Source organism: Musca autumnalis, unplaced genomic scaffold (genome assembly GCF_047663935.1).
Source record: "Musca autumnalis isolate F117 unplaced genomic scaffold, ASM4766393v1 scaffold_2, whole genome shotgun sequence".
Lineage (NCBI taxonomy): Eukaryota > Metazoa > Arthropoda > Insecta > Diptera > Muscidae > Musca > Musca autumnalis.
In genome coordinates this window covers 252,686,751-252,709,039 of record NW_027411755.1, presented here as the reverse complement: position 1 = coordinate 252,709,039, position 22,289 = coordinate 252,686,751, and the positions used below count along the sequence as shown (strand labels likewise).

The window sequence follows — 22,289 nt, the reverse complement described above, 5'->3', positions numbered from 1 at the left end:
TAATGATGAAGGATACCAAGCAGATCACTTCGTCTTCGAAGAGGAGTAAGGTTAGTAGAAACCCCGTTCTTCGTAAGAACAGTGCTCGAAGCATAATGACAAAGCTTAGCGACGGTTGGTTGGTTGGTATCAGTGACAGAAATTTTTTGCTAATCGAGAGTCATCTCAGGGACATCGTCATTTCAGACTATGTTTGTCAGAACAACGTACAGCTCAACCATTCTGCACTGTGCAATGTAGTCATGTTCATTGGCTGTGAGAATAGGGAGTCGGTTGAGTTCCTTTTAGATGTAGAACATCAATCGTAGAATGTTTTTTTTTCTTTCGAAGGTGCAGACGGAGATCATTGTTCTACAGAAAATCTTTCATTTTATTTAAGGTAATTTGTGGGCCTTATTAATGCCTTCTTTTTTGTAGAAGATCTCTGTAAGTGGACCTTGAATTTTACAGAGACCTCCAAGGAGGGTATAGAAGGTTCCTATCTTTCATTTCACAGAAGTCTCTCTTCGGACTTTTGGGACATTAATATTAATGCAATGTTTCACCGACAGTCCGATCTAAAATCATCTGGTACGTTCTGAGACAAACTTCACCTCTCACTTCATGCCTCAAGCATTTTGTGCCCCCCCTTTACGCTTATTTTTCGAGTATTCTATGGGCGGACTAGGGTGTACTCTTATTTTTAAATACCGCAATGAATCTTAGCCCCAAGAAATTAGCAAAAAATACTAGTAAATGGGGTGAACGAAATACTTGAGGCGTGAAGTGAGAGGTGAAGTGTGTCTCATGCGGGGCATACACTATACTGCCAAACTGCACTGCCAAATGAACCCTTGTGTACGTGTGTGATTGAATAGTGTGTGATGAATTTTCCTCCAAAACTCGATTTTGGGTTGAAGTTTTCCAATTTTTTTAATTTCCTCACAAATAATATTTGTTGTTTTCAAAAATTATTTGTTGGTTACTTGGAAAATAAACAAAATTCATCGGATTGAAAGGGGTTCATTTACAAAATCAAAACTATTTTGATTTCAATCCTGCCAAAACTACTCCCAAATACATTGACAAAAACTTCAAAATTTACTAATACTATTACAAATGCTGTCCTGCATGCCCATAGTGTATGCCCGGCATCAGAACATACCCAGAGCATGAAGTGTGTCTCAGAACATACCCGTATACTCGGAGAAGTGTTTTGGAAGCTTTAATACTTTTCACTTTAACTTCATTTAAAAGCAATTATTTTTGTGGCAGTTTCTTTTTATTTGGCTACTGCTATCCTTCATAAAGCGGAAACCACGTTATGCAATTTCATCTATTCCAAACTATTTTTCATGCAATTTTTGGAAAGGACCTTGAATTATTGATACAGAGCAAAGTGGTGTAAATGGCACTATTTGTTCACCTAACTATAGACAATACATTTTTGATTTAATATTAAGTGACCTGAAATCCCTTTAGACACAATAGGATAAATGGAGTAGGAGGAGTACAAAAAGGAGATGGGGGTTAATTATGAAAATATAGTGTTGAAAAATATATATAATATAGATAGATGTTTGTAATCTAGATAATACATCTGGAGTATTTTTGTTTAGTATAATATTTGAGTTGTTTTTGTTAATTTAAGTTAGTAACACATATTTTGATATCGAGACACACACGACACACCATTCATTCGAACACATTCAAATCTCACTAAATCAGCAATCACTCATTCATTCGCACACACATACTCAAATACATTGACATAGACTACAAGAGTACTAAACTAAACTACAGTTTATGCAAAAAAAGAAATTCTTTAGTTCGATTTCCTTGTTTAGAGTTGCTGTTGTTGTACGTATTTTGCTAAGAAAATACATAGTTATAACTACTAAATTATAATTTAGGCAGTACTTGAATTATTCGAAGTTCCGCTAATGGCATTAAATAATGCCATGCTATTGCGTTGTGTATTGTTTGCGCTATCCTCCAGCGGTTGAAAAGATTCATCGAGCAATTCTCCCAACTCCTGACACATTTTTTGATAATTCTCCTTTAGGGCATTGTGATATTCCTTTTGATCACTGCTTATCATGCGGGCATTCAGTTGTAGAGCCGTGTGGCAGACACCAATGAAATCTCTGCGAAAATATGAATTTGATATTTAAAATTTTGTTGAGAATTTAAAACAAAATTTATTTTAAACTTACCTAAAAACATCCTTAAGATCTTCAACACGATCCACTGAGAAGTTATTAATAACCTTGGGATCTAGGAAAGCCTGGGCATAAGCCAAGGGACCAGCATTCACTTGCACCGCCACACTACCCTGCAGTCGCAGTTGCAATTTCTTTACATCGGCCGGTGGCAATATCGTCTCTCCCAATTCAGAAACTTTGGTTTGCATTTCATCAATGGCCACTTCAATGGGACTCAGTTCAATAATTTCTCTCGACTTGACCGGTATACGTTTCAAAACATAGGGGAACGAATAGGTAGCTGCGAAAGAAATGGAGAAATTAAATAAATGATAGAAGACAGTTACAGAGCTGGAGTTTATGACAGAAACTTATGTATTTCACAACAAAGTTTCTCTTCCTACACAGAATTCTTAAAAACTCTCAGTTTCAAGGTCTAGAGCCAGATATTTTATACCACCAAAAAATTAAAAAAAATCCAAAAATATTAAAAAAAGTCCACCGAAAATAATTAAAAAAAATCCACATTTGGGTCAATCCAAAATATTTTTTTAAAAATCTACGTTCGGGTCTAAAAAAATATTTAATAAAAATCAACAAAAAAATATTAAAAAATCCACGTTTGGGTCTATCAAAAATGTTTAAATATATCCAGATTTGGATCTATCAAAAATATTTTAAAAAAACCCCCTTTGGGTCTATCAAAATATTTAAAACATCCAAAAAATATTAAAAAATCCCCGTTTGGGTCTTTCAAAAATATTTAAAAAAATCACGTTTAAGTCTATCAAAATATTAAAAAAAAAAAACAAAACAAAAATATTTAAAAAATCCAAAAAATATTAAAAAAATCCACGTTTGGGTCTTTCAAAAATATTTAAAAAAATCACGTTTGGGTCTTTCAAAAATATTTAAAAAAAATCACGTTTGGGTCTATCAAAATATTTAAAAAAAAAAAAAACAAAACAAAAATATTTAAAAAATCCAAAAAATATTAAAAAATCCACGTTTGGGTCTTTCAAAAATATTTAAAAAAAATCACGTTTAGGTCTTTCAAAAATATTTAAAAAAAAATTACGCTTGGGTCTTTCAAAAATATTTAAAAAAAATCACGTTTGGGTCTTTCAAAAATATTTAAAAAAATCACGTTTGGGTCTTTCAAAAATATTTAAATAAAAAATACGCTTGGATCTTTCAAAAATATTTAAAAAAAATCAAGTTTGGGTCTTTCAAAAATATTTTAAAAAAAAATACGCTTGGGTCTTTCAAAAATATTTTAAAAAATCACGTTTGGGCCTATCAAAAACATTTAAAAAATCCACGTTTGGGTCTATTAAAAATATTTAAAAAAAAATCCACGTTTGGGTCGATCAAAATTATTTAAAAAAAAAATGCAAAAATTTTAAAAAATCCACGTTTGGGTCTATCAAAATTATTTAAAAAATCCACGTTTGGGGCCAGCAAAATTTTTACAAATGTACACGTTTGGGTCTACCAAAATTTAAAACAAAAAAAATCACGTTTTGGTCTACGAAAATTATTAAAAAATCGGAGTTTAAGTCCAATAAAAGTATTAAAAAATCGACGTTTGGATCCAAAAAGGTATTAAAAACACACGTTTGGGTCTATTAAAAATGCTAAGAAAATCCACGTTTGGGTCAACCAAAAATATTTAAAAAATCCAAGTTTGGGTCCGCCAAAAATATTTTATAAGACCATGTTTGGGTCCACCAAAAATATTTTATAAGACCATGTTTGGGTACACCAAAGATATTTAAAAAATCCAAGTTTGGGTCCACCAAAAATATTTTATAAGACCATGTTTGGGTCCACCAAAAATATTTTATAAGACCATGTTTGGGTACACCAAAGATATTTAAAAAGTCCACTTTTGTGCCCACCAAAAAAAATCCACGTTTACAAAAATATTTTAAAAAGTCCACTTTTGTGCCCACCAAAAAACATCCACGTTTACAAAAATATTTTAAAAAAATCGACGTTTACAAAAATATTTTAAAAAAATCCACGTTTACAAAAATATTTAAAAAAAATCCACGTTTACAAAAATATTTAAAAAAATCCACGTTTACAAAAATATTTAAAAAAATCCACGTTTACAAAAATATAGTTTAAAAAAATCCACGTTTACAAAAATATTTTTAAAAAATCCACGTTTACAAAAATATAGTTTAAAAAAAATCCACGTTTACAAAAATATTTTAAAAAAATCCAAGTTTACAAAAATATTTTAAAAAATCCACGTTTACAAAAATATTTTAAAAAAATCCACGTTTACAAAAATATTTTAAAAAAATCCACGTTTACAAAAATATTTTAAAAAAATCCATTTTTACAAAAATATTTTAAAAAAATCCACGTTTACAAAAATATTTTAAAAAAATCCACGTTTACAAAAATATTTAAAAAAAATCCACGTTTACAAAAATATTTTAAAAAAATCCACGTTTACAAAAATATTTTAAAAAATCCACGTTTACAAAAATATTTTAAAAAAAATCCACGTTTACAAAAATATTAAAAAAAAAAAATACACGTTTACAAAAATATTTAAAAAAAATCCACGTTCACAAAAATATTTTCAAAAATCCACGTTTACAAATTTTTTTAAAAAAATCCACGTTTACAAAATTATTTTAAAGAATCCACGTTTACAAAAATATTTGAAAAAAATCCACGTTTACAAAAATATTAAAAAAAATCCACGTTTACAAAAATATTTTAAAGAATCCACGTTTACAAAAATATTTTAAAGAATCCACGTTTACAAAAATATTTTAAAAAAATCCACGTTTACAAAAATATTTTAAAAAAATCCACGTTTACAAAAATATTTTAAAAAAAATCCACGTTTACAAAAATATTTTAAAAAAATCCACGTTTACAAAAATATTTTAAAAAAATCCACGTTTACAAAAATATTTTTAAAAAATCCACGTTTACAAAAATATTTAAAAAAATCCACGCTTACAAAAATATTTAAAAAAAATCCACGTTTACAAAAAATTTTTTAAAAAAATCCACGTTTACAAAAAGATATTAAAAAAATCCACGTTTACAAAAAGATATTAAAAAAATCCACGTTTACAAAAATATTTTAAAAAAATCCACGTTTACAAAAAGATATTAAAAAAATCCACGTTTACAAAAATATTTTAAAAAAATCCACGTTTACAAAAATATTTTAAAAAATTCCACGTTTACAAAAATATTTTAAAAAAATCCACGTTTACAAAAATATTTTAAAAAATCCACGTTTACAAAAAGATATAAAACAAACTACGTTTACAAAAAGATATTAAAAAAATCCACGTTTACAAAAATATTTTAAAAAAATCCATGTTTACAAAAATATTTTAAAAAATCCACGTTTAAAAAAATGTGTTAAAAAATCCACGTTTACAAAAGTATTTTAAAAAAATCCACGTTTACAAAAATATTTAAAAAAAATCCACGCTTACAAAAATATTTAAAAAAAATCCACGTTTACAAAAACATTTAAAAAAAATCCACGCTTGCAAAAATATTTAAAAAAAAAATCCACGTTTACAAAAATATTTTAAAAAAATCCACGTTTACAAAAATATTTAAAAAAAATCCACGCTTACAAAAATATTTAAAAAAATCCACGTTTACAAAAATATTTAAAAAAAATCCACGTTTACAAAAATATTTTAAAAAAATCCACGTTTACAAAAATATTTTAAAAAAATCCACGTTTACAAAAATATTTTAAAAAAATCCACGCTTACAAAAATAATTAAAAAAAATCCACGCTTACAAAAATATTTAAAAAAAATCCACGTTTACAAAAATATTTAAAAAAAACCACGTTTACAAAAACATTTTAAAAAATATACGTTTACAAAAATATTTTAAAAATCCACGTTTTCAAAAATATTTAAAAAAAAAATCCACGTTTACAAAAATATAGTTTAAAAAAAATCCACGTTTACAAAAATATTTTAAAAAAATCCACGTTTACAAAAATATTTTAAAAAAATCCACGTTTACAAAAATATAGTTTAAAAAAAATCCACGTTTACAAAAATATTTTAAAAAAATCCACGTTTACAAAAATATTTTAAAAAAATCCACGTTTACAAAAATATAGTTTAAAAAAAATCCACGTTTACAAAAATATTTTAAAAAAATCCAAGTTTACAAAAATATTTTAAAAAATCCACGTTTACAAAAATATTTTAAAAAAATCCACGTTTACAAAAATATTTTAAAAAAATCCACGTTTACAAAAATATTTTAAAAAAATCCACGTTTACAAAAATATTAAAAAAATCCACGTTTACAAAAATATTAAAAAAATCCACGTTTACAAAAATATTAAAAAAAAATCCACGTTTACAAAAATATTAAAAAAATCCACGTTTACAAAAATATTAAAAAAATCCACGTTTACAAAAATATTTTAAAAAAATCCATTTTTACAAAAATATTTTAAAAAATCCACGTTTACAAAAATATTTTAAAAAAATCCACGTTTACAAAAATATTTTAAAAAAATCCACGTTTACAAAAATATTAAAAAAATCCACGTTTACAAAAATATTAAAAAAAATCCACGTTTACAAAAATATTAAAAAAAAATCCACGTTTACAAAAATATTAAAAAAATCCACGTTTACAAAAATATTAAAAAAATCCACGTTTACAAAAATATTTTAAAAAAATCCATTTTTACAAAAATATTTTAAAAAATCCACGTTTACAAAAATATTTTAAAAAAATCCACGTTTACAAAAATATTAAAAAAAAATCCACGTTTACAAAAATATTAAAAAAATCCACGTTTACAAAAATATTAAAAAAATCCACGTTTACAAAAATATTTTAAAAAAATCCACGTTTACAAAAATATTTAAAAAAAATCCACGTTTACAAAAATATTTTAAAAAAATCCAAGTTTACAAAAATATTTTAAAAAAATCCACGTTTACAAAAATATTTTAAAAAAATCCACGTTTACAAAAATATCTTAAAAAAATCCACGTTTACAAAAATATTTTAAAAAAATCCACGTTTACAAAAATATTTAAAAAAATCCACGTTTACAAAAATATTTTAAAAAATCCACGTTTACAAAAAAATTAAAAAAAAATTCACGTTTACAAAAATATTTTAAAAAAAATCCACGTTTACAAAAATATTTAAAAAAAATCCACGTTTACAAAAATATATTAAAAAAATCCACGTTTACAAAAATATTTAAAAAAAATCCACTTTTACAAAAATATTTTAAAAAATCCACGTTTACAAACATATTTAAAAAAATCCACGTTTACAAAAATTTGTTAAAAAAATTAAAGTTTACAAAAATTTGTTATAAAAAATCCACGTTTACAAAAATATTTTAAACAAATACACGTTTACAAAAATATTTTAAAAAATCCACGTTTACAAAAATATTTTAAAAAAATCCACGTTTACAAAAATATTTTAAAAAAATCCACGTTTACAAAAATATTTTAAAAAAATCCACGTTTACAAAAATATTTTAAAAAAAATCCACGTTTACAAAAATATTTTAAAAAAATCCACGTTTACAAAAATATTTTAAAAAAATCCACGTTTACAAAAATATTTAAAAAAAAAATCCACGTTTTCAAAAATATTTAAAAAAAAAATCCACGTTTTCAAAAATATTTAAAAAAATCCACGTTTACAAAAATATTTTAAAAAAATACACGTTTACAAAAATATTTTAAAAAAATCCACGTCTACAAAAATATTTTAAAAAAATCCACGTTTACAAAAATATTTAAAAAAATCCACGTTTACAGAAATATTTTAAAAAATCCACGTTTACAAAAATATTTTAAAAAATCTAATTTACAAAAATATTTTAAAAAAATCCACGTTTACAAAAATATTTAAAAAAAATCCACGTTTACAAAAATATTTAAAAAAAATCCACGTTTACAAAAATATTTTAAAAAATCCAAGTTTACAAAAATATTTTAAAAAAATCCACGTTTACAAAAATATTTTAAAAAAAATCACGTTTACAAAAATATTTTAAAAAAATCCACGTTTGGGTCTAGCAAAAATATTTCAAAAATCCACGATTTGGTCTACCAAAATATTTAAAAAACGACGTTTTGGGTCTACCGAAAATATTTAAAAAAAAAAAACACTTTTGGGTCTACCGAAATTATTTTAAAAATCCACGTTTGGGTCTAGCAAAAATATTTCAAAAATCCACGATTTGGTCTACCAAAATATTTAAAAAACGACGTTTTGGGTCTACCGAAAATATTTAAAAAAAAAAACACTTTTGGGTCTACCGAAATTATTTTAAAAATCCACTTTTGTGTCTTCCAAAATATTTAAAAAAATTCATGATTGTGTCTTCCAAACATATTTTAAAAAATCCACGTTTAGGCCTACCAAAAAACATTTCTCAAAATCCACGTTTGGGTCTACCAAAAACATTTTAAAAAAAACATATTCCAAAATACTTAATACGATTTCCAACTTAATTAACATCTTTTTAAATGCATCAAATGCCTTTCCCGTGTACTTACTTTTAATGATAGTTTTACGTTTCCATTGTTCTTCAACGGAGCCACGAGCGGCGCCAGATTTTGTAAATGGCGTCTCATACATAAAGGTATCCACATCATGATTCTGTTCGAATTCATTCAGTCTTTGATCAAGTTCATCTTTTGTAAAGAAGGGTATCACATGCGTCACTTGAATATAAGCCAATTTGGGATCCAAATCGTTGACATCAACCTAAAATGAAACACAATCAAAATAACAATGAATTCGGTAATCAAATAACCAACAACTTTACAACACCAAATAGCAAATGTCAAAAAGAAACTTCAAATATTGTAACAATAATTTTCAAATTTATTTTTCCCCCTTTTTTATAAACATTTTCTTTCTTTAAATAAAATCTTTCGAAGCACAATATGTGGAGACATCAAGGGACATTGATAAATGTAAATTCCGCCGAAACCTATCAACGTCAAATTATATCAAATTTAAATCCCAATGCCAAAGAATTTTATCCAAATTATATCAAATCCTGGCGTTCAGTACCGGAGCCACAAAGAGTTTGTCCAGAAATGGTTAAAGAGACTTGTACAGTAATGTTTTGGCCGCCAAAGGAAAAGATTTCCATATATGAAATCACCAAAAGTTTGGTGGATATTAAATTTCAAATAGAGTCTAAAATTGAATGGCAATATGGTACTCAAATCATTACGGAAAGCAAAAAACATGCAAGAATTGTAAAGCCAAATAATGCCGTAGCCTCTACTAAACTTCCAATGAATAAAGCCAATGGAGCAATAAAGAAAATACCAGTGAAAGCGGAAACAAAATCATCCCTTATAGCATCAAATACCAGAATGGGAAATAGTTCTACCAGGCCAATTTTGAAAACAATTTCATCTACAACACCACTGCATGCAAGATCCACGACCTCGGGCTGCAGTACACCAAAAGATGCTGCATCAATAAAATCGAATAGCTCATCGGACAAAAGTTATAGTGTTCGGTAACAAATGACACTCTTATTTTATGGTTATTATAAATTAAATCTATTTCATCCTTCTAGATTTTCCCCAAATGTCAATAAAGCCAAGGCACATTTAGCAACAAACAAATCTTTGATTCCGCCAAAGTCTGCCAAATCTAAAGAATCATTGCCCCCAAAAACTCCACGTGGCACAGTGGCCTCGAATTTGCGTAAGTCGGAAATCCACAAAGTAAGCTGAGTAGAGTCTCACAATGCCGTTATTTTGCTTAAATTTTTGTGTATTTGCAAATTTTTGTAGCGTCGAAGTTTGTTTCCCGATAATCCTGAATTAAATATTTTCATGAATGATTTTTTATTTTAGTCAACTTATGTCTCAATAAAAAATATTCCGCCTTAATTTTTTTAAGTTTTCACGCCAAATATCTTGGGAGGAGTGATGATAAAAACCCACGTTTTGGGTCTACCAAAAATTTAAAAAAAAATCACGTTTTGGGTCTCTAAAAAATATTTAACAAATAAGAACGGCTTTAAGTTCGGTCGGGCCGAGCTTGGTATACCCTCCACCACAAGTTGTATTTAAGTAAAATGGAACAATTAGTTTCCTTTCGTTTATGAAGAAGACTTAATACCAAAATTTCAGCAATTTCGAAGGAATATTGAAGCCACAACATTCAATATACCGAAAATCGGGAGGTACCGATCTGGGGGAAAGTTTTATACCACCAACGTAGACTAAGTACCAAATTTCAGCCATTTCGGTGTGATAATGAAGTTAAAACCTTCAAAATACCGAATCTCGGGAGGTACCGTTCTATGGGGGCTATATGAAGGCGTGGACCGATACCGACAAATTTCAGATGGATTGTTTTATACCCTGAAGTAAGACTTAATACCAAATTTCAGCCATTTCGGATTGATATTGAGGCCTCAACCTTCAAAATACCGAACAACGGGACGTACCGTTGTTTGGGGGCTATAAGTAGACGTAGACCTATAGCGAAAACTTTCAGTTGGATTGTTTAATACCCACAAGGAAGACTTAGTACAAGATTTCAGCCATTTCGGTGACACATTGAGGCCACAACCTTCAAAATACCAGAAATCGGAAGGTACTGTTCTATGGGAGCTATATGAAGACGTGGACCTATACCGACAAATTTCTGGTCTAAGGTTTTATACCACCAACGAAGATAAAATTCCAAATTTCAGTCTTTTCGGTGGGAAAATGAGGCCGCAACCTTCAAAATAGTGGAAATCGGGAGATACCGTTCTATGGGGGCTATATGAAGACGTGTACCTATACCGACAAATTTCAGATGGAATGTTTAATACCCCCAACGAAGACTTAGTACAAGATTTCAGCCATTTCGGTGACATATTGAGGCCACAACCTTCAAAATACCAGAAATCGGGAGGTACTGTTCAATGGGAGCTATATGAAGACGTGGACCTATACCGACAAATTTCTGGTGAAAAGTTTTATACCTCCAAGGAAGACTAAAAACCACATTTTTGTCATTTCGGTGCGATATTAAGGCCACAACCTTAAAAATACCGAAAACCGGGAGGTACTGTTCTATGGGAGCTATATGAAGACGTGGACCTATACCGACAAATTTCTGGTGAAAAGTTTCGTACTCTCAACGAAGACCAAATACCAAATTTCAGCCATTTCGAAGGAATATTGAAGCCACAACATTCAATATACCGAAAATCTGGAGGTACCCTTCTATGGGGGCTATCTGAAGGCGTGGTGCCATACCAACAAAATTCTGGGGGAAAGTTTTATACCCCCAACGAAGACTAAGTACCAAATTTCAGCCATTTCGTGGGATAATGAAGCTAAAACCTTCAACATACCGAAAATCGGGTGGTACCGTTCTTTGGGGGCTATATCAAAACGTGGAGCAATATAGCCCATTTGCAATACCAAACATCATAGGAGTAATACTAACTTCTATACCAAATTACAAAGCTCTATCTTAAAAATGGTGACCTGTATCTTGTTTTCAACAGACGAAAGAACGAACGGACAGACGCACTTGGTTATATCGACTAAGAATTTAACCATGATCAAGAATATATATACTTTATAGGGTATCCGATGAATATTTCTATGTGTTACAAACGGAATGGCAAATTTCCAGATTATGGTTGTACAAATTACTTTTGTACATACTTTTTGCTTGTGTCGAGGCGCTGGAAATTCTGATGATAAAGAATAAATTTTCCACTCGAGTTTCCAGCAGCCTAAATCAATAAATATTTTATTACCATTATGAGTTCAGATCATAAGTGGTAAATTATGTTGTCATATGTCGGGAACACTTTAAAAGCATTTAAGATCCCACATGCAGCGGTAGCTGTTATCACTAGTGTTGTTTGTGCATTACGAGCGACCGCACTTTAGTTTATGACGATGTTGGAAAGTTCTTCATTGATCAACGGATTGTTTGGTTTGGTCAATGAAAGGTTTAGAGATAAGAACTAGTGATAGTCTAGGTTAAGAAATATTTTGTAAAGTAGCATGTAAATTGAATATTGAAAATAAAGAGTCAGTGTGAAAAGACCACTCAACCAAAGCAGATCGTCTGCTTCTTTTAAATATCAACATACAGACTAGTTGCGGCAGTCTGTTGGATGCACCGTGCATCCCATAATTGTTTACAATGGTGGAGGGCGTTTTCGGGCCTCTCAAAAATATTTTTAAAAAATCCACGTCTTCGGGCCTCGCAAAAATATTTTTAAAAAATCCACGTCTTCGGGCCTCGCAAAAATATTTTTAAAAAATCCACGTCTTCGGGCCTCGCAAAAATATTTTTAAAAAATCCACGTCTTCGGGCCTCGCAAAAATATTTTTAAAAAATCCACGTCTTCGGGCCTGCCAAAAATATTTTTAAAAAATCCACGTCTTCGGGCCTCGCAAAAATATTTTTAAAAAATCCACGTCTTCGGGCCTCGCAAAAATATTTTTAAAAAATCCACGTCTTCGGGCCTCGCAAAAATATTTTTAAAAAATCCACGTCTTCGGGCCTCGCAAAAATATTTTTAAAAAATCCACGTCTTCGGGCCTCGCAAAAATATTTTTAAAAAATCCACGTCTTCGGGCCTGCCAAAAATATTTTTAAAAAATCCAAGTCTTCGGGCCTGCCAAAAATATTTTTAAAAAATCCACGTCTTCGGGCCTGCCAAAAATATTTTTAAAAAATCCACGTCTTCGGGCCTGCCAAAAATATTTTTAAAAAATCCACGTCTTCGGGCCTGCCAAAAATATTTTTAAAAAATCCACGTCTTCGGGCCTCGCAAAAATATTTTTAAAAAATCCACGTCTTCGGGCCTCGCAAAAATATTTTTAAAAAATCCACGTCTTCGGGCGTGCCAAAAATATTTTTAAAAAATCCACGTCTTCGGGCGTGCCAAAAATATTTTTAAAAAATCCACGATTTGGGTCTCCCAAAAATATTTAAAAAATCCACGTTTTGGGTCTCCCAAAAATATTTAAAAAATCCACGTTTTGGGTCTCCCAAAAATATTTAAAAAAATCCACGTTTTGGGTCTCCCAAAAATATTTAAAAAAATCCACGTTTAAGGGCCTCCCAAAAATATTTAAAAAATTCAAGTTTTTTTGTCTCCCAAAAATATTTAAAAAAATCCACGTTTTTTGTCTCCCAAAAATATTTAAAAAAATCCACGTTTTGGGTCTCCCAAAAATATTTAAAAAAACCACGTTTTTAAGCTACCAAAAATATTTAAAAGAATCCGCGTTTTTAAGCTACCGAAAATATTTAAAAAATCCACGTTTTGAAGTTCCCAAAAATATTTAAAAAATCCACGTTTTAAGGGACTAAAAATATTTAAAAAAATCCACGTTTCGTTTCTCCCAAAAATATTTAAAAAAAATCCACGTCTTGGGGCTCTAAAAATATTTAAAAAGCATCCACGTTTTGGTTCTCCCAAAAATATTTAAAAGGAATCCACGTTTTGTTCTCCCAAAAATAAAATAAAAAATATCTAAAAAATCCACAATTAGGGGCTCCCAAAAATATTAAAAAATCCACGATTAGGGTCTCCCAAAAATATTAAAAAAATCCACGTCTTGGGCCTCCCAAAAATTTTAAAATTTACAATTGGGTTCTCCCAAAAATATTTAAAAAACCATGTTTTCGTTATCCCAAAAAATATTTAAAAAAAATCCACATTTGGATCTCCCAAAAATTACAAAAAAAAATTCCACGTTTTGGGTCTCCCAAAAATTTAAAAAAATTCCACGTTTTGGGTCTCCCAAAAAATATTTAAAAAAAATCTACGTTTGGATCTCCCAAAAATTTCAAAAAATTCCACGATTTGGGTCTCCCAAAAATATTTAAAAAAACCACGTTTGGATCTCCCAAAAATTTCAAAAAATTCCCAAAAATATTTAAAAAGAATCCACGTTTTGTTCTCCCAAAAATAAAATAAAAAATATCTAAAAAATCCAGAATTAGGGTCTCCCAAAAATATTAAAAGAATCCACGTTTAGATCTCCCAAAAAGATTTAAAAAAATCCACGTTTGGTTCTCCCAAATATATTAAAAAAATCCACGTCTAGATCTCCCAAAAAGATTAAAAAAATCCACGTTTGGTTCTCCCAAAAATATTTAAAAAATCCACGTTTTGGTTCTCCAGAAATATTTAAAAAAAAAAACGTTTTAGTTCTCCCAAAAATATCTAAAAAATCCACGATTAGGGTCTCCCAAAAATATTTAAAAAAACCAAGTCTTGGGCCTCCCAAAAATGTTGAAATTCACACTTGGGTTCTCCCAAAAATATTTAACAAAAATCCAAGTTTTGGGTCTTCAAAAATATAAAAAATGTGTAGAAAAATCCATGTTTTGGGTCTCCCAAAAATATAAAAGAATATTTGAAAAAATCTGCGTTCTGGGCCTCCCAAAAGTTAAAAAAAAATCAAGGTTTGGGTCCCCAGAATATTTAAAAAATCCACGTTTTGGGTCTCCCAAAAATATTTTAAGAAATTTAAGTTTTGGGTCTCCCAAAAATATTGTTAAAAATTTACTTTTTGGGTCTTCCAAAAATATTTAAAAAATCCACGTTTAAGCTCTCACAAAAATATTTTAAAAAATCCAGATTTTGGGTCTCCCAAAAATGTTTTAAAAAATCCATTGTGAATTATCTATTTTATAATTCAATACTTACCGGTGACGAATCCATAATCATTTTCACAACATCAGCACCAAATTTCTCCTTATACTGTTTAGCCAGTCGTTCGGATATCTCACTCAATGAGGTAAGTTTCGGTTCCTTATAGACATACTCGACTGCATGGTCCTCCTCGAAGTACATCTGCAAGAAGATAAAAAAACGTTATTAACATTCAATTCACTCCCACTTCAAACGTCCACAACGCTTACCATGCCATAAAAAACCACTCGATAGAATCTACCCAGCATTCGTTTGCCGGAACGATTGACTTCAATAATTTTCGCATAGGCCTTGGCCAAATGTTCATGTGACTCTTGAAGATCATTATAATTCCGCGTCCTCTCATAAATTGGCATAATTAGTTTATAGAGTTCACCCAGGCATTCGTAACGCTCGGCTGTGTCCAAAAACAAGGCGCATTGTTTTAGCTGCTCCAAAAGCATTTGTTCTGTGTATTGAGAATCCTGAGAACCAGCATCTAACTTCAGACCCTGTTCATCACGATGTATGTTTCGAGAAATTTTGGCAAATGCTGAGGAACCCCATTTCACATTACAGCTTCCCCTCAAACGCAAATATTCAGACATTAAGGCGGCTATGTGTAGATGACAACATGCTGCCTCCGAAAGATTGCCGTTTTGTTCATGATTACGGGCCATGGTGACCAACCAAGTGTGACGCAGTTCCGGTGTAGAGGCATAGGAATTGGCCAAGGAGTACTGTAATTCGAGCAGCCTCTCAGGATCCATGTGATGGGCCTGCATTTGTGCTGTGGCCATTAATACTGTCCTCACACGCCGTGTGAGATCCTTAACCTCCAACGGAAATCCGGTACCTTTCATGGCCTTATCACTGTTGGCATAGCTATTGATAATGGAAAGACTTTCCTGGAATCGAGCATTGTTTAGTCCAATGACATTGCCTATCATTTGGGATACTGATATGATGACTTGTAGATGGACTCGTGTTAACCCCTTGCGGCCACTAAATTCAAAGTTGCTGCGCATCAAAAGATATAGCACCGCACAGGATTCATGGCGTATTTGCACCAGACGACTATCACAAGCCTTGAGTAGTTCATAGACCATTTGACCACACAGTATGGCATTACCTTTGAAAAAGGCTGGAGAAAAGTTGTTGATGAAGGCTCTCAAGGCGGCAAAGACATGTTTTGACAAAGACTCCGATTGGCCCAATTGCAGAAATTTCAAATATACCCGGGCCAATTTGGGCAGTATCAAACTATCAATAAGCTTGTGGCGGAATTGTACAGCAAACAGACCCAGACAATCCAGTATTATCATACCCACCTCCGTGGCCAAATTCGATTCATATAAGGCCCTTTGATTCCTCGCCGTTTCATCCAGCAGATTTTCACGTGTCTGAGGGTGATTTAAGGTGCCGGTTTCATGTATGCCAGGTTGAGCCATGGACCCATTGCTTTCCATATTGGCTGGTGAGCATCTAGCTGGCAAAGTACTAGCCTTGGCTGCCCTCAAGGCACGGGCATCCTTTGAATCTTCACTCATGTTGAGATTCTTTTTGCCAACATAGCGGAATTGCAAGAGACACAACTCCAATATGCTGAGGAAATTCAACGTTTCGGTCTCATTACAATTCTGCCACCAACCAATCATTTGTTCCTGGGACAAATATTTAATGACAAACAGAAAACCAAGCAGGAAATCTCGACTCTCAGATGGTGAAAATTTATCAAATCTTTGCTGGACAAGCGTGTGGGAAACACTTATGGAACGATTGTGGCCATTCCTCAGGGCAACTTCATTACCATCTGCCGCCGTTATTGTGCCATTGCCGTTTGTGGTGATGGCGCCCAATGTGGTGTCTTGGGAATTTTGGGAATCCGAGTTGAGAGAATTCAGCGATGAGTCAGAGCAACCATTGCTTATTATATTGCCTGTGGCAATTGCAGCAAAGTAATTGGTCTCCTTAAGGTGGACCGAAGCCCTCAATGGACTGGGATGATCTATGTGTAGTGTGGCTCGATTTTTACCCCTTGGAGTTGAGGTACTGGAATTTAAAGTAGAATCTTTGCCAAAGACATAACTACTGGAACACGAAAGACGTTGGGTATACGATGCCGAATCCGCATAAACATGACCATTGGGTGTGGAAACCTCAGCTAAATCATTGATCCTTTGAATGTTGTCCATTACAATACCCAGCCAGGGTACATAGAGCAGAGCTATACGCGATAACTGCCCACGATTTTGATAACGATCATCCAGCTCATGTTTTGCCAAGAGATTTTTCAACACCTTTAAGGCATGACGCCGGACATGGCCAATTTCATTGAGGCTACTTTTCAATTCCTGTAGCAGCAAACCCGATAAGAAATGTTGGCGACAAAATTCCTCTGTCAAATTGAAATGCTGCATCATTTCGGGAGGACGATTTTTAGGATTCATGACCAAGGGCAAATTGAATGGCACATAATGTTCATGTTGACAAATCTCTTGTAGGAAATTGAATTTGAATTCCTGCAACACACGAGGATCTCCAGGTGAAAACTGTTCCATATAATAACGTATCAATTTGAACACAAATCCTCGATCCATAAACGTCAGACACTTGCGTATGAATTGTGACAGGGATTTATTCAAATACTGGGTCTCCACGGGCAAGTCCTTATAACGTGATATCAGGTATGGTATCAATACCTTAACTAGAGTTTCAACCCGTGTGGGAAATTCCTTGGGAAAACGTTCATTACGCAACATCCTTATGCGTCCAGTATCCAACAAATGTTGGGCCATACTTTTGATTATCAAATCGAAGAAAATATTTGAAAATCTCATAAATTTATTCACCACCAAGAAATCTGTGTTGTTTGGGTGTAAAATGGTGGGCAAGTGACGGCACAGTTCGCCATGGACAGTTCGTGTGATTTTCTGCGAATAGTAGGGTGCATGGAAGACATATGTAACATAGGAACTCAACAATTCCTTGCGCCCTGCATCCTCGGTAATGATGTGTATAATATTGATCAGTAAACGGATAATATTCAAGCCCACCTCTTCCGATTGTGTGTGCACCAGCAGGGTGAATAATTCATTCAACAGTGTTGGTAAATAATTGATAAGCGTAGCTATATCTATGGCATGGGCTGCCTTTAAAATTTTACATGTTTCCGTTTCGGCTGGCATTGCAGTAGTTTTACCTCCCTCCAATAGCCTTTCACAGTGGACAAAGAAGTTATATAAATGTAGGTCCGCAGTATGCACCGTGGAGTCCATGCGCAAGGCAACAGCAAACAATGGCCGTTGATTATCGATCCATTGTACATCGGGTCCACAATTCTGCTAAAAGTATGGTAATGTTTTGTAGATATCCACACAAGGCAACAACAACAACAACAAAAAGAGGTGGTGATCGTGTTGATGGTTTGTTTTTGCGAGTATTGAAATGTGTGGTGGATCATGAAGAATGTTGGTGGTTATGGTGTTCAAATGTGTGTTTTTTTTTGGTGAGTATTCATATATTGAGGTGTCCAAAATTAACACAACATGTAAATGTGAATGACATAAATTAACAAAAATAAAACAAAACAAGAAAACATAAACGTTAGTAAAAAGCTGAGAGATTAATTTAAAAATGTAAAATTTAGACTCAATATTGACCTAACTGAAGCATATTCCAGAGGGTATTTGGTCAGAATTATTAATAGCTTATTCCTTAGCGAGAGCATAGATCTTTGAGTGAATTGAAGCCCCAACAACTAGAGACTTTTGGAAGTTAAGGGGTCGTTATATGATAAATTTGCATTGGAGTAACAAAGATACCTGTTGTCAAAGCATTTGTCGCTGTACGCAATCAGCCCAATCAACAAAATCAACTCCCTGTGGGTTTACATCATAGACTAATAATAGTTATAGACAAAGAAATCCTCTCACTAAATTCTCTCACTGAGTGTGAATTGAGTCAGTTGGCTATGCACTCAATTTTTAAATTGGTAATAACTATAAATGTTTAAACTATTTATTCTGATAAAAGGCAATATGTGGGTAACCTTGGCCGCATCTACATCCTCATATTAAAAATATTCAACAAAATATTGCGATTTACCCCAAAACATTGTGCAATTGAGTGAAAACGTTGCGCAGTTTTCGTAAGACCCACACCGAGAAAAACAAGCACATTACAATTTCTCTGTTTATATATTTTGGTATGTTCCTTTACTTTAAAAAATTGTAAAACCGGCAAAAGTAGTAAAATTTGTAAACTGCTCCCATATGAATTGTATGGTGTCCGAAGTAATGGAACGCTTTTCGCGTAAAAAGTGATAAAACTTTAAGATTCTTGCACGTAAAGGAACAGAGCTTTTATTAGTCTATTTTTACATTAGCGCTCATAATCTTGGTGACAATCCACTTGTATTTATTTACATGACACACATTTATACACTTTACTTGGAATAGTGACGTCACAGTTCGCAAGATGTTTATCGTAATACTAAACTCTAGTGTAAATGCTATTTAAAATGAAAATTTGCAATTTCACAATTTGTCAATAGATGTCGTTAGTACCTGACATTGTTACAGTTTGCAAGGCACTGTTGCTAACATTAAACTGTAATGTAAACAATCAAACTGTAAAAACAAGTAACCAACACACACCCTAACATGACTAGCGTAAGCAAGCCAAGCGTTTTTAGCACATCTATGGATTGTTTAGTTGATAGCCAACATATGACTCCGTGGCGCAACGGTAGCGCGTCTGACTCCAGATCAGAAGGTTGCGTGTTCAAATCACGTCGGGGTCAAGCCAAAATTTTTTTTATTTCTATTTATTATTTTTTATTTCTGTTTCTATTATTTCTTCTTATTTTTTATTATAATTTTTTATAATTTTATAATTATATTTTTTACCGTTAATATTTTTATATTACTATTTTTATATTTTTTCTATTTTATTTCTTTTATTAAATATTCTATTATTGTTATTTAATTATTGTTTTTAATTATTGATTTTTAATTATTATTTTTATTATTACTACTATGTGGGGAGGGTATTATAAGTTGGTTTTGGCCAAAAAGTTTGTAACGCATCGAAATATATATACCAAAATGAATGTCGAGCTAAGTCGATCTGGCTATGTATGTCCGTCCTTCCGTCTGTCCATCTAACCCTTGTAATCACGCTACAGGTCGCAATTATGATCAGATCGTCACCAAATTTTGGGTGTTGATGAGGGTCCCAGAGGGGAAGAAGTCTGCTGATTTTGGTGATGGTCGGATAATATGTAGGGGTCGGAATGAGAAAAAAACTTATTTGGAGAAAAAGTCAACGTATTTTTCCAAAGCAAATATCTCAGCTTCCATAAGTGGTATACCAAAAGCAAAACCTAATGAAAGTAGAAAATATCACCTTTCTAACGATGTAACGTAGGTTGTCGTAGGTGGTCAAACAACGAAGATATCGCAATAGCCGCTAATAGAACCCAACTTTTCATTTTTGCGATTCCAAAAACAAAGTCTGACTATGAAAGTAGAAAATCCCATCTTTACAATGATGCAAAGTAGGTTGGCGTAGGTGTCCAAATAACGGAGATATCGCAATAGCCGGTAATACATACAAATGTTTCCATTTTTTTTTTTTTTTTTTTTTTGTAATCACGCTACAGGTCGCAATTTTGATAGGATCCTCACGAAATTTTGGGGGTCAATGGGGGTCCTACAGAGGAATAAGTCCATTGATTTTGGTGATGATCGGATATTCTGGGATCGGAATGGGCAAAAACTTATTTAGAGAAAAAGTCAACGTTATATTTCAAAGCGTCTATCTCCGCTTCCATAAAGGTATATCAAAAGCAAACAATTTGAAAGAAACTTAGTTGGAGAAAAGGTCAACGTTTTATTTCAAAACTAATATCTCTCTTCTGTAAGAGGTATACCGAAAGCAAAACCTGGCAAGGAAAGTAGAAAATATCACATTTACAACGATATGAAGTAGGTTGTCATGTGTGGTCAAACAACAGAGATATCGCAATAGTCCACCGACGTAGCCATTATTATGTTTGAAATTTGCAAAAAAAAAAAAACTATATCAACCATTTTTTAGTGTCGCTCGTTGAGATTATTTGAAACTGGTCTCTTGCTACAAATTATTGTGCAAAAAAAAAGGATTTTTCTGTCGTATTTTTATGTTTTGTTCGACATTTCGAATGATAGTAAAATCAAGATTATTGAGGTTAAAGTTTATATTTTATTTATTGCATATTATTTCCAATATTTCGAAATTACATTGAATTTCATCTTCAGGGAATTTTTCTGTCGATTACTCATTGAATTGTATTTTGGGAAGTACATTCAATGGATACACATTTCTAGAAATGTTTCTTTTTCTTTGTGACTTTGTGACAACAAACGAAATCAAAAAAAAAAAAACTGGTCGGAAACAGATTCTTCTTCGTCAAAATCTCAACAAGTACCAGCCGGCTTTGCGGACAGGAATATACCCTGAGCCTGTGTGAACTGAAACTTTCATCTATGGACATCCCTTAACCCAAAGCTATGTATTAGGAGATTTGCAGAATTGTGCAGCCATTTACGGACGTATGAACTTGCCAACAAAATATGAATTTTATCATTGATCAGAAGTGTTGCGGAGAAGGTACCTGAAGAAATGGACCGGACCAACATAGTTTATTTTGGAAGTAGATATTATTTTGGGTGTCATTCCTTTTAAAAGATATTGCGCCCACCAGTCATTTCAGTTCTTCACCATTGTGGTTCATTATCGAGCTTAAACTAAGTTTTGACAAAATAAAGTTTGGTCCAAATCTGTTGCTCCATTCACCGCTTTAGCTAAAATTCTTGAAATTTGAGGGAAAATACCAACTTTATATAAAGCTCGCAGAAATATTACCACCGCACCAACCACTACACATGATTGCCGTATGTGTTCTTTACATCTTTCGGGCCATTTTCTGTGGAAGCATGGACTTGCCCTGAAAAAAATTGTACTGTTGTAATAGGGGACCCGAGAACGCTTGTTGCAAAAAAGCAACGCGTTTTCCGAGAGGTCTTTTTGTTTATTTATTTCGTATTTTTACTTATAACTAAATTATTAGCATAAAGGAAGTGAAGCGATATTTACATACTAATTATCCAGAGAGGTCTTAAACTGCACTTCTCTGAAAATTTTATAAATACATTTCTTCCAAACACTCTTTGCCCTTAAAACCATTATTTCGATGAGGAACATTTTGACTAAAGGCTGAAAGTATACAAATGTAGATTGGGAAAAATAGTGTTTATGGATTTTTGCTAAAAGAGTGTATACCTATACATGTATATCACCAATATTTTTGAAAATTTAACATAGCTGAAGCCAAGGTTTACCCTTTTAGAATACGCGAC

The 22,289-nt window shown here is 31.9% G+C and overlaps 2 protein-coding genes and 1 non-coding gene across 9 annotated transcripts in view; 2 read left to right on the top strand and 1 right to left on the bottom strand.

The window, feature by feature from the left end:
* Ziz (dedicator of cytokinesis protein Ziz) overlaps positions 1-22,289 on the bottom strand; it is a 117,506-nt gene that overhangs the window by 7,323 nt on the left and 87,894 nt on the right. For 3 of the 5 annotated variants that reach the window (XM_073971387.1, XM_073971386.1, XM_073971389.1), the window contains exons 10-14: positions 15,117-18,230; positions 14,902-15,048; positions 8,744-8,954; positions 2,196-2,484; positions 1,900-2,126 (exon numbers count right to left, since the gene is read on the bottom strand). In XM_073971387.1, coding sequence (XP_073827488.1) covers positions 1,900-2,126; positions 2,196-2,484; positions 8,744-8,954; positions 14,902-15,048; positions 15,117-18,230 — 3,988 coding nt within the window. The remainder of the gene's footprint in view (positions 1-1,899; positions 2,127-2,195; positions 2,485-8,743; positions 8,955-14,901; positions 15,049-15,116; positions 18,231-22,289) is intronic. The other 2 variants (XM_073971390.1, XM_073971391.1) reach the window with 1 other exon arrangement.
* Positions 8,986-10,106, top strand: LOC141395487 (uncharacterized). Of its 3 annotated transcripts, none has more exons than XM_073971468.1 (3): positions 8,986-8,990; positions 9,131-9,726; positions 9,787-10,106. In XM_073971468.1, exons 2-3 carry the CDS (start codon positions 9,137-9,139, stop codon positions 9,944-9,946), a joined length of 750 nt encoding a protein of 249 aa, XP_073827569.1. In that variant the 5' UTR covers positions 8,986-8,990; positions 9,131-9,136; the 3' UTR covers positions 9,947-10,106. The 3 variants fall into 3 exon arrangements, with proteins under 3 accessions (XP_073827569.1, XP_073827568.1, XP_073827567.1); XM_073971467.1 differs by lacking the exon at positions 8,986-8,990 and adding an exon at positions 9,047-9,055; XM_073971466.1 differs by lacking the exon at positions 8,986-8,990 and having other exon boundaries at positions 9,073-9,726.
* Positions 19,619-19,690, top strand: TRNAW-CCA (transfer RNA tryptophan (anticodon CCA)). Its single transcript has one exon. It is a non-coding gene; the product is annotated as a tRNA-Trp (tRNA).